Source organism: Syngnathus acus, chromosome 2 (genome assembly GCF_901709675.1).
Source record: "Syngnathus acus chromosome 2, fSynAcu1.2, whole genome shotgun sequence".
Classification (NCBI taxonomy): domain Eukaryota; kingdom Metazoa; phylum Chordata; class Actinopteri; order Syngnathiformes; family Syngnathidae; genus Syngnathus; species Syngnathus acus.
This window is the reverse complement of record NC_051088.1, coordinates 13,332,738-13,348,260: the sequence shown is the minus strand read 5'-3', so window position 1 is coordinate 13,348,260 and position 15,523 is coordinate 13,332,738. Positions and strand designations below refer to the sequence as shown.

General features: G+C 43.2%; 1 protein-coding gene and 1 long non-coding RNA gene across 3 annotated transcripts; one reads left to right on the top strand and one right to left on the bottom strand.

The window, feature by feature from the left end:
• Nucleotides 1-61: 61 nt before the first annotated feature.
• Nucleotides 62-15,417, bottom strand: bmp7b (bone morphogenetic protein 7b). Its single transcript, XM_037268300.1, has 7 exons — nucleotides 14,740-15,417; nucleotides 4,826-5,018; nucleotides 4,207-4,355; nucleotides 2,881-3,084; nucleotides 1,376-1,452; nucleotides 1,183-1,293; nucleotides 62-1,084 (listed from the first exon to the last, which is right to left on the bottom strand). Exons 1-7 carry the CDS (start codon nucleotides 15,137-15,139, stop codon nucleotides 935-937), a joined length of 1,284 nt encoding a protein of 427 aa, XP_037124195.1. The 5' UTR covers nucleotides 15,140-15,417; the 3' UTR covers nucleotides 62-934.
• LOC119132824 lies at nucleotides 3,079-8,154 on the top strand. Of its 2 annotated transcripts, XR_005099947.1 has the most exons (4): nucleotides 3,079-3,569; nucleotides 4,223-4,345; nucleotides 6,116-6,221; nucleotides 7,544-8,153. It is a non-coding gene; the product is annotated as an uncharacterized LOC119132824 (long non-coding RNA). The 2 variants fall into 2 exon arrangements; XR_005099945.1 differs by lacking the exon at nucleotides 3,079-3,569 and having other exon boundaries at nucleotides 4,236-4,345; nucleotides 7,544-8,154.
• Nucleotides 15,418-15,523: the final 106 nt, after the last annotated feature.

The window sequence follows — 15,523 nt, the reverse complement described above, 5'->3', positions numbered from 1 at the left end:
CCTGCTCATTTTTGCTACAAATATCTAATCCCTCCGATTGCTCACAAATAAATACATCACCTTGAATATGACAACTTTTATTACAGCAGAGAACCTGAACATGTCATGAGCCCAAAACTCTCGTAACCCCCACTACGCAGCCTTCCCCCTTCTCCCTCAGACACTTTGTGAAAACAGCACTGAAATTTATGTAGCAGCTTCCACTGATTAAATAAGTCACCGTTTCCATGACAAGTGTGCGCATAGTCACGTTAGAGTCATTTTGTGTTCATGCATCCAGCCATTTTCTATACTGCTTGTCCTCATTAGTGTGGTGGCTGAGCTGGAGCTGAGCCCAGTTGACTTCAGATAAGAGGCGGGATACACCCTGTTCCTCCCGGGCCCGTTTTATGTTCAGTTTTCCCTCCAGTTTCTTTGTGTGGGAACAGAAAGCTGTCAGCGTCACAAACAGGCAAACCTGACTGACATTTCAGGAAATAAATACACATATTTGCTTGGTTTGACAACATTATTTACAATTCGTTTATACAGTTCATTAAGTCCTAACTTGCATCCAGGTTCTCTCATAAGAAATCATCATCTACAGCAAAAAAAGGAACTAACAGAACGGAAAATAAACAAGTTTGTTGATGGTGAATGAATACATGGTTTAAAATGTACGTATACACAGTAGAAAGCACAAATATGTGTTTGTGTGTGTGCGCCTGCACACATGAGTGTGTGTGTATGTGTGTATAATCTAAAATTCCATTTCAGCCACACAACACAGTGTTTACTTGGAAACATCCCCGAAGAAGAAACAAGAGCTTTTTGCACACAGGAAATTGTCTTGAACCGCATGTGCTTGTGCCCAAAGCCCAAATCTTGTCAGGATTGTGTCTGGCTATGCGTGAGTTTGCGTGTGCGTGTGTGTGTCTGATAAAGTGACCAGCATCTAGTGGCAGCCACAAGCTCTGACCACCATGTTGCGGTACTTTTTGAGGATGACATTGGAGCTGTCATCAAAGTACAGCACTGAGATGGCGTGGAGCTGCGTTGGAGCGCAGCAAGGCTTCGGAACTGTGTCCGGGTTGATGAAGTGAACCTGTCAGGAGAAGAAAAGTCAAACAAATAACTTGATTCATTATTGTCTTGATAGTTGATGGAAGGATTAGACTGTAAAGCTTTCACGGGGTTACTCACGAGTGTTTGCACAATGGCGTGGTTTGTAGCGTTCATGTACGAATTGAGCGGGAAGGCGCATTCGCCCTCGCAGTAGTACGCCGCGTATCCCTCAGGGGCGATGATCCAGTCCTGAGCGTGGGACAGGAGTTTGATTTACAAAGCATACACAGTGGGAGGCTTGGATGTGACATTCGGCGCGAGTTGCTCGTACCTGCCACCCGAGATCTCGGAAGCTGACGTACAACTCGTGCTTCTTGCACGCCTGCTTCTGATCAGTGCTGCTGTTCTCTGTGCAAGAAGAGGCGAGGGGGGAGATTTGTCATCCTCAAACAACAATTCGACCCAATTGACACAGTGCAGATCCAAACACAGACATTTCAAGAGTCACTTTTGGAAATCAGATCCAGCAGCAATTTGCTAACAGGCCACCCAGCTTGTGGTGGCTTTTGAGTTTTAGCACATGCACAAACTCGGCACCCTGTGCCTGTCAACAATCATTTTTGAAGGGGTGTCTAATCGTTTGAAGGGGAATCTGCAGTGCTTTCAATTTTCTTTGGAATATTATGCCCCAACATGTGCAGTCCAACAAGTCGAAAACATAGTGTTCTGAATAATGTTTTGTTGGTTGAATATGAGAAAAAAAAAAAAAAAACAACAGGCAATCTCCACTCATTTTTGTCTGTCTCAGGGGGTGGCCGTTTTGCCACTTGCTGTCGACTTAATATGACATCAGTGGCCAAGTCTCAGGTCAATACCAATCACGGCTCACCAGTTTTCTGAAGCTAAGCCAGTTGTTTTTAGGGGGTGTCAATAGCAACACGCCTCTGCTGATCAATAGTAGCAGATCAATAGTTGACTCTCTCTCTTGCTTCAATGACAACCCCCCCCCCCCCCCCTCCCAGCCCCATACAGCATTTCTGGCTAAGAAGGGTCTGAGTTGTCAGTGATCTGCAGGAGGGACTGGTTCTCATCATCCACTTAAAGGGGACGCTGGTCCAAAATGTTCGAAGCAGTCTCATGTGTTTGTGGCCTCGGTTGCCCCGCAGCACACCCCAGATGTGCTCTGCCATAAAAGCTTTTTACCTCCTCGTAGAGAACATGGGCCCTAATTCTCTTGTAATGCTTGTGGAAATAAACAAAGGTGGACGAGGGTTACTCAAAGCTCTGGCATTAGGGCCTAATGTTTCAGCGGGTCCCATAAACACAAACCTCTCACACCTGCAATGAAAAGTTATGCAATATGGATTGCATGTTTTGTCTTTGTTAATATTACAATTATAAACAACTTCTTTTGTTCAGAATAGAAGTCAGCAAGATAACTAAAAACTTTTGTCTGAACAAACGAACTTGAACTAGACGTGATGAATCTCATCGAAATAAATATTACAATTGTTGGTTATGCATAAAAATGACATTTGCTAACTAGAAAAAAAAGATTGAATTTCATTTACATTTGTAATTGACATCCTGACAGGCTTCTGGGCAGAATTGTATTATATATTACCAAACTGACAATTTAACTATGTCAAGTTTCTTTTAGGCCTGAATGAATCAACATGCTTTTTAGATTACCGCTGATTTTGTGACTGTGACAGTTTATATCAATATCTTGTGTTTTTTTTATCAAAACAAGAGTAATGAGCAGAAAGGTGCTTTGTTTTTGTATCTGTAACATTTCTTGTGTAGTGGACTCTGGAACACAGTTACGTCAATTACCTGCAATGTTGGCCACTCGCAAGGCCTCTTGGGTCTTGGCCCCTTTGGAGCGATTGGGGTTCCGCTGCTTGGTGCCTCCTTGTGCGGAGCGGATGCTTCGCAGGTGCACCTCGGTGGCTTTGAAGAAAGCCACAATGAATGGCTGTTTGTTCTGCGGCCCGCTACGACCGATCAGCCCCGCAGCGCGAGGGTTTACACTCTCTCCTGCAGAGGGTGACATGGAGTCGAGTGCAAAAAAAAAAGTGTCATTGACCTGACATACTGTACATCAAGATCTTCACTTCTTGTTTGCATGTTCTCTGTGGGTGTGTTGGCATGCGCGTGTGTGGCCCAGTGCTTGCAAAAAAGAATGTGTGACTGATCAAGGTTTGGTGATTAATCAAGGCTTCTGGTTGTCGCCGCCAGCAGCGGCCTGCGTGCCTGTCTACACATGCTCGCCCGTAACCCCTCGCAGGCACTTCAACACCGGCTCATTTGTGCAGCGTTCCTCCCCTTATCATAAAACCATCTATTCTTTTTGCCAAACGTGTAACGGTCTGCGCCAACATGAGAGAGATTGTGTCGTTAATCACGCTCGTGTAATCAACGCTGTTTGTTGACAGTGTTTTCTAAAGACGAACAACCGAGCCTGGCGATGACAACCTCAAGCAGTCATATTTGCTAAAATGAGATAACGTGACATACTTTCTGTAAGCATGCTCATTGTGAGGCTAGCATATATGTATACAGTAATCCCTCGCTACATCGCGGTTTCAGTACATCTCGAATTCCCACCCCCTGCCCCCCAAAAAATAAAAAATTCAAAAAGTCGAAAGTTGCCCACATCCAGCAGAAGCCCACACAATTGCAGTACATACACTTGTACCTTGTTTAAAAAAAAAGTTGTTAATAAGAGTTATAGAAACATATTTACAGTATTGTACCTCGTTATAAATTTTTTTTATAATAATAAGAGTTCTAAAAACATGTTTACAGTATGTACACTTGTACCTTGTTATAAAAATGTTGTTAGAATAATAAGAGTTCTAAAAACATATTTACAGTATGTATACTTTAGCTACATCTACATATGTCACACACAAACACACGTATCATAATTATATATAAATGTATATGTTAAAAATTAGAGGGTGACACTACTTCGCGGATTTTCACCTATCGCGGGGGGGGGTCTTGGAACCAATTATCCGCGATAAACGAGGGATTACTGTATGTGTATGTATAATTTATTTATTCTACTGTACGACTGACTTTAATTTGTTGTGTTAAGTTTGTGTTGATGAGCTTTCTTTTAAGCTCTCCGGTTACTGATGTCATAACACTCACCGTTTGTGCCCTCTAGAGCCAACTGTAGACCCAGATTCCTTCCTGGGTTGAGGACCCAGTGGTTGCTGGTGATCGTCACATCAAAAACCAGCCAGCCCTCCTCTGCAGCCCAGATGACTCGTGAGTCCAGGAGAAAAAGGTCAGACTCTCTGTGCAAAACAAAAAAAAAATCTGATGTATGTCACAAGCAAACAGCCACAAGGAGCAGCAGAGAGATTTAAAGGAATTTCAAGCAAGTTCAGAAGGATGGAGACGGGGGGCGCTCCAGATGGCTAAACCCAGGGGAGCACTTCATTTTTTTAATTGACAATAATGGCTTTATAAATGACTGGCCATTTATACACCACACACATGCTCCATCAGTGGCTTAAGTTTTGTTGCGAGAGGAGTCATAAATCAAAAGAAGGGAAGACGGTGAAAGCCAGAAGGAAATCCATGAGGAAGAAAATAGTTGTGGAAAAGTACAAATCTGTGAGAGTCACATGTTCAACAATCCCTTGTTCTTTATGGGGCCATTCAAGTCTCCCGACCTATTTTTTTAACCAGATTGTGTGTCACAGACACGCCCACCCGTGTATTGTTTCCAAAAACACTTTTTGAAAGAACCTGAACTATTCACCTGTCCGAATGTTCCTCCAACACTTGGTAGATGCTGATGCGGAAGGTTTCGTTATCAAAGCGTTCGTGAATGAAATCTTTATAAATCCGAAACTCGGCGGCAGTGACCACCTCGCCCTCAGGAATCTGGGACAGGTCAAATCGGAATTCTCGATGATGTCGTCTCACTGGCAGGAATTCCTTGTCATGCTCCACTGCAAGAAGGAAACAAAAGAGGTCTTGCATCACATGCGGATAAGGAATCGACTTTGAATGACAGTTATTGGTTGTAAGTAGCTCATAGTTGCTGTTGGGAAGTTGGTGAGTGCCACATTAAGCACATTAATGCGACACATCTGGTGAGCATCACGATAAAGACGCAGGCACACTCTGACAAGTTTACGAGCGCCTCTCGTCTCACCCCCTCACCCCGGAGAGTCATTCAGTCCACCCATCATCTGGTTCTCGTGAGTCCAGAATCCATGTTTGGAGTACATAGTTCCAATGGCGTCTCCACAACACTAAGCAGCCCATTGTAACTCCCTTGGGATGTGACCTCGCCCCACCTCCCCCCATCACCCCCACCGCCCCTCAGCATGTTCCTCTTACGTCCCGGCAGGACATCGCAGGGATCAGTGCCTCGGCTCTCAACATCTCCATCCACCCTTCCCTCTGTGATTAATACTCAGACAGACCTCACACATACTCACAAATATTTTGGATCAGATATTCCCAAACTTAGGGTCTGGACTTAAAAATATTTTTACTTATTGATTTTTCAATCGTCAAACTATATTGCATCCATCGATTTGTCCTCTTTAGGGTCAGGGGTGAGCTCGAACCTGGACTGTAGCCAGTCAAGGCACACTTGTACTGTATATAGATTTCAAACATTAAAGTTAGTTTGTGTGATGGCTGGATCCACATATCAGATGTGGGTCTTGAGTTGGACAAATCTTAAAAATAAGTTTTTAAATGTTTTATTTGGTTTAACATAAAAAGCCATTTTGAGTTGAGGAATAAACAAAGGAAAAAAATAGGATGGTATGCTTGAAAAATACAAAGAATATTACAAAGAATGAACTATACTTGAACATGAGACCAGGCAGAATCACAAAAGATCAAATGTGGCATTCATATTAGAGAAAATGATTTGCAACAGAGATTCTGCATCCTAAAACGGCCCTCAAAAAATGATGCCACCACATAACAGGTGTGTTTGCGCAACACATTAATTTAAAAATAAACAAACAAACAAATAAATAAATAAATACATAAATAAATATTTCCAATTTCTGTTTTAACTTTCTAGCTTTGCTGATCTTCTACCCCCCCACCCCACCCACTGTTGATTTAAGCTCCACCCATTCTTTCCTACATATTGACTCCCTGGGCAAAACAGGCAGAAAAAAAACGGAGTAATTTATTTGCAAACCTCCATCACACTCACACTCAAGCACATGAACAGCCAGTTTTAATGACAATTTCTGATGACAGCGCACATGTTGTAAAGCAGCTGTTGGCGAAATGAAATGACGGCATGATGTCAGTATTACGCATGTTCCACTACACATGCCTGACACATGCCTGTTCGAAGTTGTTTTACTCTCACTGCACCTGCTGCTGCCTCTGCTCTGGTTGCTGAGATGTTTTTTTGTTCCCCCTCAGTAAACCACATCTTGTTTCTTTTACGTCTCTCATAAACCTGGTCAGCGTTCTTAAGATTCAAAGAGATTCTAAATGTCGACTTGTGCTTTAAAGATTGTCTGCACCTTAACTATCAACATCTGTCATTAACAGTATATAATATAATATAATATAATTATAATATAAAAAGCTGACAAAGCAAGGCTTAAATGTTATGGTTTTTCAGAATAAATATTTTCAAACGTTGACTCCCTTTGAGAAGAAGTCTGTCAAAATCTTTAGTTCCCAATGCATCCAACTCGCTTTCTCAGCACTAGAGCACTTGCATTTGGAAGACTTTTGCATCTCGGGTTTATGTATTTAGTTGCAGCTCGAACCTAACCACAAACCTGCTTTGACATTTACAGTAGCATGGCAGTCATTAGCTGTGGGAGCCAAACTTTTAAAATATATTAATGACTTCCTGAAGGTGGAAGTATTTAGCTATTGCGCCACCTGTACCACAAACACACACACATACCCATGCAAACAAGTTAAACACATCCACTTTTACCATATATGTGTGCTGAGGGTCCACATCATGCACACACATGGGAAAAGTCATGCCTGTGAAGCTTGACAGGCTTGTGCGTCACAGTTAGACAATCATTATGGCTTTCTGTCATCCATAATTACAAATGCACGTGCGCAAACTCACAAGTACACACACGCACAGTGAGATGCTTTCATCATTTATCTGGCGTCTGATTTGCTTTTCATACAAGCTGCCGATTACGTGAGCCCACATCTGAATTAACCCTGACCGCATGTAGCAAAGCACAACAAAGACTAACGATAAACGAGTTCAAGCTCCCAATCCATTTTGAGTTTTAAAAGCATCACGCTGCATCTATTTCTAAGTGATTACTTTCGTCAACGTCTATTCTTCTACGGGCCACGTTCATCATGAGTAGGCCTGTCAAGGCATAATCGTCATAATCGACGACACACAACCTGCTTGATTCGTATTAAACTTAGAAGAAGAGAAATATCAAATCATATTTTCTGTCCTTTCCTTTCCTCCTTGCTCACTCCTCTCGTTCTTGCCTCCCAGAGCCACAAAGCATCCCAGACACCTCGGCCTCCGGAGCAACGGCAGACAGAACTGACGGCTCATATTAGCCCAAGTGTCTGTTCAACACCACCACACCCCTCACTAGCACCTTGAACACTTCCGCCGCACGGCAGGGGGGAACGGGGGGGATCTCACCCCTGGCACTGCGTGTTTGACTGACACAATATAATGATCTGCTTCTTTCTTTCTCCCTCTCAGATGCCTTGACAATGTTTTAATTACAATCCAGGGAAGAAGTAGTAGTCATAGTTTCCACGAGCTCGGGGAAGAAATGGGCTCTGCAAAGAAGTTGCTCAAGATGTTTATCCTATAAAGTTTAAAGAGGTTTTGATCTTTCAGCTAACCACAGTAGGGTGATTACTATGTCAAGAAACTTCCTGCCCGCTGCTGACTACTGATGACATCATGCCCGTGTGATGTTTTTATACTGGAAAAGGGGTCAACAGAGTTCCACGTTAGAACTTAGTCACACTTGACAGTCATTAATTAAGTCACTGCAGCACGTCGTCACATAAGCGTGTGTGTGTGTGCGTGCGTGTGTGTGTGTGTGTGTGTGTGTGTGTGTGTGTGTGTGTGTGTGTGTGTGTGTGTGTGTGTGTGTGTGTGTGTGTGTGTGTGTGTGTGTGTGTGTGTGTGTGTGTGTGTGTGTGTGTGTGTCCGCCTGAGGGCGTGCACGTGCCGCACAGACTGCATGAGTGCAAGTTGAGGCAAAAACCACAGGAAGAAGAGTCTTTTACTTGTGGTCAAAGCAAACCTTTATGAGTTCTCTAGCCTGCGGGCCGTCTGCGGATCACAGGTCTTGGACTTTCTTGTCTCTCAATGCAGTCATCAAACGTGCGTTCCCACTGCAGCTGTAAAGCTTCACTGGGCATTGGAGATTTACGGTATACTCCACATGTAATAGTTTGGAACACATGTTGGACTGCCGTTTGTTTGTGGACATGTTTCAATTACACTTGCTGTATTTGTAGAAACATGAATGTAATAGACGGACATCCTCATGTTCGTCTCTCCTGACAATTCATGTCCCAGCTTGCCCGGTCTGTGAGTGAAGCAGAAATTGAGATCAGGTCACATGAGGGTGGCCTGGCAGGGGCTGGATGTAATAACGAACGGGATTTCTAAGCCTTGCACTGCATGGTAATGTGAAATAAATCCAACTCAACGTTCGGCACATCAGCTACCAGGAACTGTCCTGCCACAACCTCCACTCGCCAAGCCGTCACCAAAAGTGACCAATTGGTGACCTCCATCCTGGAAATTCCAATACTTCAACTCCTACTACGCAATTACCCCAATTGTATTCAAATTTGAAACAGATAGGCAACACAATATTACAAAGCATTTCAACAATGGCTCTGCGCCATAAAATGTGGGCGAAGCGGTTGGTGATTCAAAACTCTCATGACTTGGCTCCAAAAGGTCAAAACTTAATCAAACCTACTGAAGAGATCCACATGTAACTTTGCTTGGTTAAGTTAGAAGTGGTGTCATGGTTCATTCATCTGAATTTTGTGCAATACCAAACTGATGTAAAATAGAATTTTCATACCACCTGCTGGTAGTGGTAAATGTATTTTTAAAGTTACTACCCACTCTCCACTTGACTTCAAATTTATAATGATGGGTAAAGGCACACCCTTGCATGTCAGATTTAATACAGGCTAATAGTAGAAAATTATAGCAGCTATTACTATACTCCACCTGTAACAATTCTCTCAAAATTGGATATGATGGGTTAGATCACCAGTCAGGGCAAAATTGCTATTGGCCTTTCAGGAACTACTGAACCCAAAATAAAATAACCTGCCCAGTGTTTACAGTATTCATAACAGGAGCCTGTTTATCCCACGTATTTTGTAATTTTTGTAATTTTGTTGTGGTTTTAAGTTGACAATAATTTCTTGCCTATTGACTTTTTTCCTTCATAATGCAAAAAAAAAAAAAGAAAACAAAATACCTATGTATATCTATAGATATATATCTATATATATTTTACATGTATTCAATTGAATCTTATGCTATCTTTTAGGGTTGCAGCGAGCTGAGTTCAGGCGGAAGGCAGACTACACCCTGGACACAGTTCACAAGGCACATATATAGACAGACATCTTTCACAGTCAATTTCACACAAGAGTCCAAACTGCCTGCATGGAAGTCAGTCGGGCGGCTGAATCACTACTACACCATCAGTGACCTCTTGGGTGAGTATTTTATGTTCTTTCATTTTGTGGCCTCAGCAACCACAACCACCTCAACCTTCCTTCCGCTCTCTTATTTAGATTCACGTTGCACAGTGCCTCACATTCTGCAAACCCCAAGCGACATCGTATGTACATACAAATGTACTTACATATGTAACAATATGTAAGTCCCCCATTCTGACTTCCAGTGTGTAGAAAAAGTAGTAGGTCTGATAATAATAATAATCCTAATAATAATAATAATCTTAATCATAATTATCATAATAATCATGATCATCATAATAATAACAATGGGAGTAGTAAAGCCTTCCCATTTAAAGTGTATATAAACCGATGTAATGTTTCCTCTCCGTACCATTAAAAACGTTTGCGGCTGCTTTTGCAAGCTTTGATCAGGCCAACACAGTCTGGTCGGTATTATGGGGTTTCCGCTAAGGCAATGTTCTGCTAGGAGCTCACACACATCACACAATGCTAAGTGACTGGGCAGGGAAAGTGTCTGTGAAATTGTGTTTTGTTTAGCACAAACACATAAATGCAAAAGCACATCCTGTTCCCACAAGAAGAAGAGATCAAAAAAGTGCCCGAGTTGCTTTGACGGAACAAAATGCTATTCTGTTATTACGCCTTGCTTTTTCACCCCACCCGATTCCTATTACCACCGAAGTTGAGCTTCTCTATCAGCCTTTTCTTGGTGGTCATTGAAGTGCATGGGGAGTTTGATATGCTGCTCATCACTGATAAACCAAGGCCAGAGTAACCCAGATGAAAGAAAAGTAGCAAAACGGGTGTAAATAAATGCGCAACATTTTGTTCACTTTTTTAAAAAACAATGTTGCTTTTACTTTATTAGCTTACATGTTCTGTCAAAGACAAATTATGCCAGTTTACTGCAAAATGGGCACAGCGGGAGAGCAATAGAATCAAAACGAGCCCAACATTCCTGGCAATGAATGAGCTCTGGCAAATTTAGAACACCCACTGCTTCACGCATCCGGGCTTTAGGGCACCTTGCCGCATTGCGAAGTCCTACCCACCCAAGTGTTTCATCATTCCTCTCAGCGAGTGCCATATAGCATGGCCAAGAGTGCAGAGAAGTTGTTGCATACTCCCAGATGTCGTTTTGAAGTCATGGCTTCAACAGGTGAATCAAATCCAGAGCAGATATTTTCCTGGAACTCTTTTGGCAGCCGCCTGGAGATGCGAGATTATGTTTCTTTGTTTCTGGTATTGATTTATCTACCGGCCCACCGTATAATACATCAAATCATGGCGGGCATTATAAGGAATGACCTGACAGGAAGGCATGGCTATCTCTACCAACTGTAACATTCCTTTGCCTGTGCTCACTCCCCACTCTTCACAAGGCAGTAAAACATGCCCTGAATAACACTAATTAGCTGCAAGTACATTCCTTTTGGGCATTCGAAAACTGCAAGCATGTTTCTTTCCACACTTTAAGGTGTAAACTTTTAGTTTCAGTTGGAAAGGTCCAGAAGTGATTTCATGCAATGAGGAGGGTGACCAATGGCAGGATGCATTCGCTATGGAATGACGGGCCTTCAGCACTTGCTTGCTTGTATATTCTGCCGTCCGTTTGGAGAAGCGACTCAGCATTGAACAAGAGCCAGATTGTTGGAATAGATAGACAAAAAATATGCAAGTGTATTTATGAGGCTGGGAAAGTGAGAAATCAAGGGTGTGTGTGTGTGTGTGTGTCTGGGGTTCAGAGAAAGTGTGCGGATGTGTGCAAGAGAAGTGGGGAGTGGAAAAACACACAAAAGAAAGTGTTGAAATGTTTTATGTCTGAGCACACGGGAGGCTTAAACCTCAGGAGGCGAGGGCCAGAGCCGGTGCTTGGAGACTAAATACAACGAAACCCATCGGGGATTTCGTGTCGGTGCTGATAATCAATACTGTTAGCGCAGGAAGGGGACGTTCGGTGTCATGTGGTCTTGCGTGCGGGATGAATCGGAGACAGGGCCAGACATGATGGAGGAGGTTGCAATGAGGGACTCCGAAAATATCAAGTTTCTCTGCACAGCTGCACTGGCCTGCAGACAGTGGGAAACATCAATATTAACCTCTGCTCCACGTGCAGCCCACTGCGGAGGAATGCAAGGAGAAATCGGCACATAGGTGGGGAGAGAATGCATGCCTCTGGTATGATTGAAGCGAGCAGCCCTGAGAGCTGGTGACACAACGTGAGGCCCAAAACCGAGATGAGATGAAATCGCAACTAATTAGCTACGATTTGTGAATGTTCCTGCTTCATGCTGCAGGAATAACAGAGAGTTATGCAATATTGTGCAAACTCCTGAGGGAATGAAGAGGTGGTGTGGTGCAAAACCAGGTGGTCCCCTGTCAGGTCACCAAGGTAACGCAGAAGATAATTACCTTGTGGCACACTTCCTCTCTGTCACAACACACAAAATGAATTCAAACTAGCATCTTGTAATAATAGCAAAGAAGCGCAAGAGCATGTCAGGCATTTGTTTTTGTTCTTTTTTTTTTTTTTTCCTTTTTACTCATTTTTAGTCAAATATATCACACATGCATCCGATTAAATAAAGCAGCACAAATAGAATTATTCCTGCTCTCGCATGATGACAGGATCCGTGACTGTGACAAACTATTTACTTTTACAATTACTATTACAATTACACTATTTACAAACTTTTTAAAATGCTTGTTCTGAAAAACAAATCACCCACTGAGAGTGCAGACACACACGGTGCTTTCATTGACTTAGATCCCGAGCACAGAAACACAAGAGCACTGTCACACACGTTTAAACATAATGAGAAATTACATAACTAAAGCTACAATATACATTACTGAAGCGCATTCAGTTCACCTTCCAGGATATATAATACAATACAACATGAAGAGTTTGAGGCTAATTGTGCATAACTCCTGCAGGGGGGGAAAAAATAGTAATAATCATAATAAAATAAATAATGACACAATAGGTCCATATAACGCATTACATTGAATGTATAAAGAATGTATAAAGAAGTTTTTGTATGTGGAAGGTGTGTCTAGGAAAAAAATGTAAACAAAAACATTTAAATCAGCTTCATCATCTCTTCAGAAATGTAATGACAAATAATGACAACTATAATTGACGACTCACCTTAATGTATTCTCATTTGAATTACAGAGAAGCTGTGACTAAAACCTCAAATGAGAAAGTCTTACAGTAAAAAGCGATGACACTCACCACTCAGCCCCTCCTAAACAAACACAGGTGACCATGTTGGTTTCAGTCACCCAGGATGCAAATAGCAGACACCAAAGTCAGACCACTTAGCTGTAACTCTGCACGGAAATGGACTGTAGTCATACAGATCTGCTGATACGTATGATGAAAAAGAGTCTACACTTTTACGAGATGTCTGTACACGGTGCAACAAAGGTATGTTTTGCAAAGTGTCCCCTTTTAGCTTCGACGTGTTTGGGTGGCCCAGGCTGCGTGCATAGTGCCGTGCATTCTAAACGTATGCTGTAAGCCATTTACACAGCTGGCCTTTCAAACGGAGGTGACTCAGCCAGAGGACGCCCCTGGATGGGGGGTCTGTCCCAAAGCCCGCACCAACCCTAGACGGCCTCTCACGCGAGCTGACTCGAAAGAATCCAAGCTGGGTGACAATCAAAAAATGACACTGATGAACGGCGATGATTTTCAGAGCACACTTTTGGTTTACTGTAAAAAATATATATATATATATATATACACTTTTGTTGGTACTGTCAGTGTATTTAGACTGACACTAGCAGTACTGTATAAATGGGTGCTTTAGGCATTTCAGGAAATAGTAGGCTAATGCACCTTGGCACAGAGGCCCTGGAGACTTCCAGAGAGCCTAGGGACTGTTTTGAAATAAAAGCCACACTCGTTCTACTCTCAGACGACCTAAATAAAAATAAAACCCACAATGAGCAAATGTGGAAGGGAAGGAATTTGGAGAGGAAATGGACAATCCATCCGATTCTGCCTTACTTACACTCGGGAGAAGGCAAAGCTACAAAAGTGTACCTGCTGCTTCTAATCAAGCTGCCAGGAAACTGATGCTATCACAAGAAGCGACGGAAGTCTGTTGGCAGATGCAGTGTATAAGGGAGGACAGAATTTGCGGCATGTAAAATAAAATTAAAAAAATCACATCAGAGCCAGGGGGGGGGGGGGTAGTAGTAAAAACTTTGAGACTTTTACTGATCACCCTTTTCATATATGACCTGGAAATCAAATGACTCGCTCAGCGGTCACCCCTTTGGGTAAAAGCTCCCTTCTCTTTCATCGTCTTGCTTCATTCACCCTTGGCTGCACATTTTGCGAGGCCTTTTGAGTCTTTGTGGTCAAATCCATCTGTGTTGCAGCCTGTCGAAAATAGTCACAATGCAGCAGCTCCCACTGTAATTACAGTGCAGCCGAGGAGCCAGTGTCACCTCCCTCCCTCCTGCCAAGATGCGCCGACAATGATCTTACCAGGAGTGTAAAAGTACAGCTCGAAACTGCAAGCTCTACAATGAGTTGATGTTGACTTACCAACGTTTTACTGCTTGCACAAAAGTCCTTATTGCAAGATCCGCTTTATCATACGGTCTCATTATAAGACCGACTGCATCTGACTTGATGAAGCTCATAGCTGAGTACTGAATGCAACCTGCTCCAACATCCATAGTGGCAGCACCTGATCGTTGAACAGAGAAACTTGCAAACTGCATTCTGTGACAATATTGCTGCTCTCTTTCAGTATGCGCTGTAGGAAAATACGTTTGAAGAGCAGTACGGGGAAAGTGATCAAAGGTGGTGCATGATTTATGACAAGCTCCATATGTGCAGACTCGCAGGTCATTACTTGTGTTTGTGGAATTTGAACTGACACAATAGTGGCCTCTGTGTGTATAATACAACATGAACGGAATTGATTACCATGTTACAGAAACGAAATCATTATGTGTGCTTACCTATATTGACAAAGCTCATGACCATGTCTGCATCGTTCAGGAAGTTGTTGTCTTGCAGGCTGGCAATGGGGGGCGCCTGCGTGGTGAAGATGGGCTTGTATGGATAGGAGTACCTGTCCTCGTCCACCTCTGTGCTCATGGCGTTGTACAGATCCAACATGAACATGGGAGCGGAGTTGTGCTTGCCGTGAAAGTGCGGTCGCGGCCGGTGCGGCAGCCCCAGGATGGAGAGGATCTCCCGCTGCATCTCCCGGCGCTCCTGGCTTCTCAGTCGGCGGTGAATGAAGCTAGAGTGGAACTCGTTGTCCACGGAAAAGTTGGTAAAAGCTGTGTCAGCCACGACGCAGTAAGTCCAAATGAAAAGCAAAGCTGGAGCGCGTCTATCCAAAAGCGGTGCCATAGCAAAACAATGCCGTGCGTAAAAGTCTCACGCTATGCTGCCAAACGCTTCAAAACGCTTCTTGCACTTTCGCGATCAATGTCCTGAATCATCTGCCCTCATGTTGAGGGAAGTTCTCCCGATTCTAACATCAACTTCGACGTTTTTCTCAGGCGCGTGTGGTCATCCGTCGCTTGTCCTACTCCCAACCTGAGGGATTGCATGCACGCTCAAGCTGCTGACTACAAGTGCACAGTGGAAGCTGACGGCTTGAACTAGGAGAGAGCAACTTCTGAAGACAGCTGTGATGGGAGGAGCAGGAGCAACAGATAAAGAGGCTGGCAGCTGAGTCAAGACGTAGGATTTGGATTTGTACTTGCGGCTTCATGTTCACACAATGTGAAC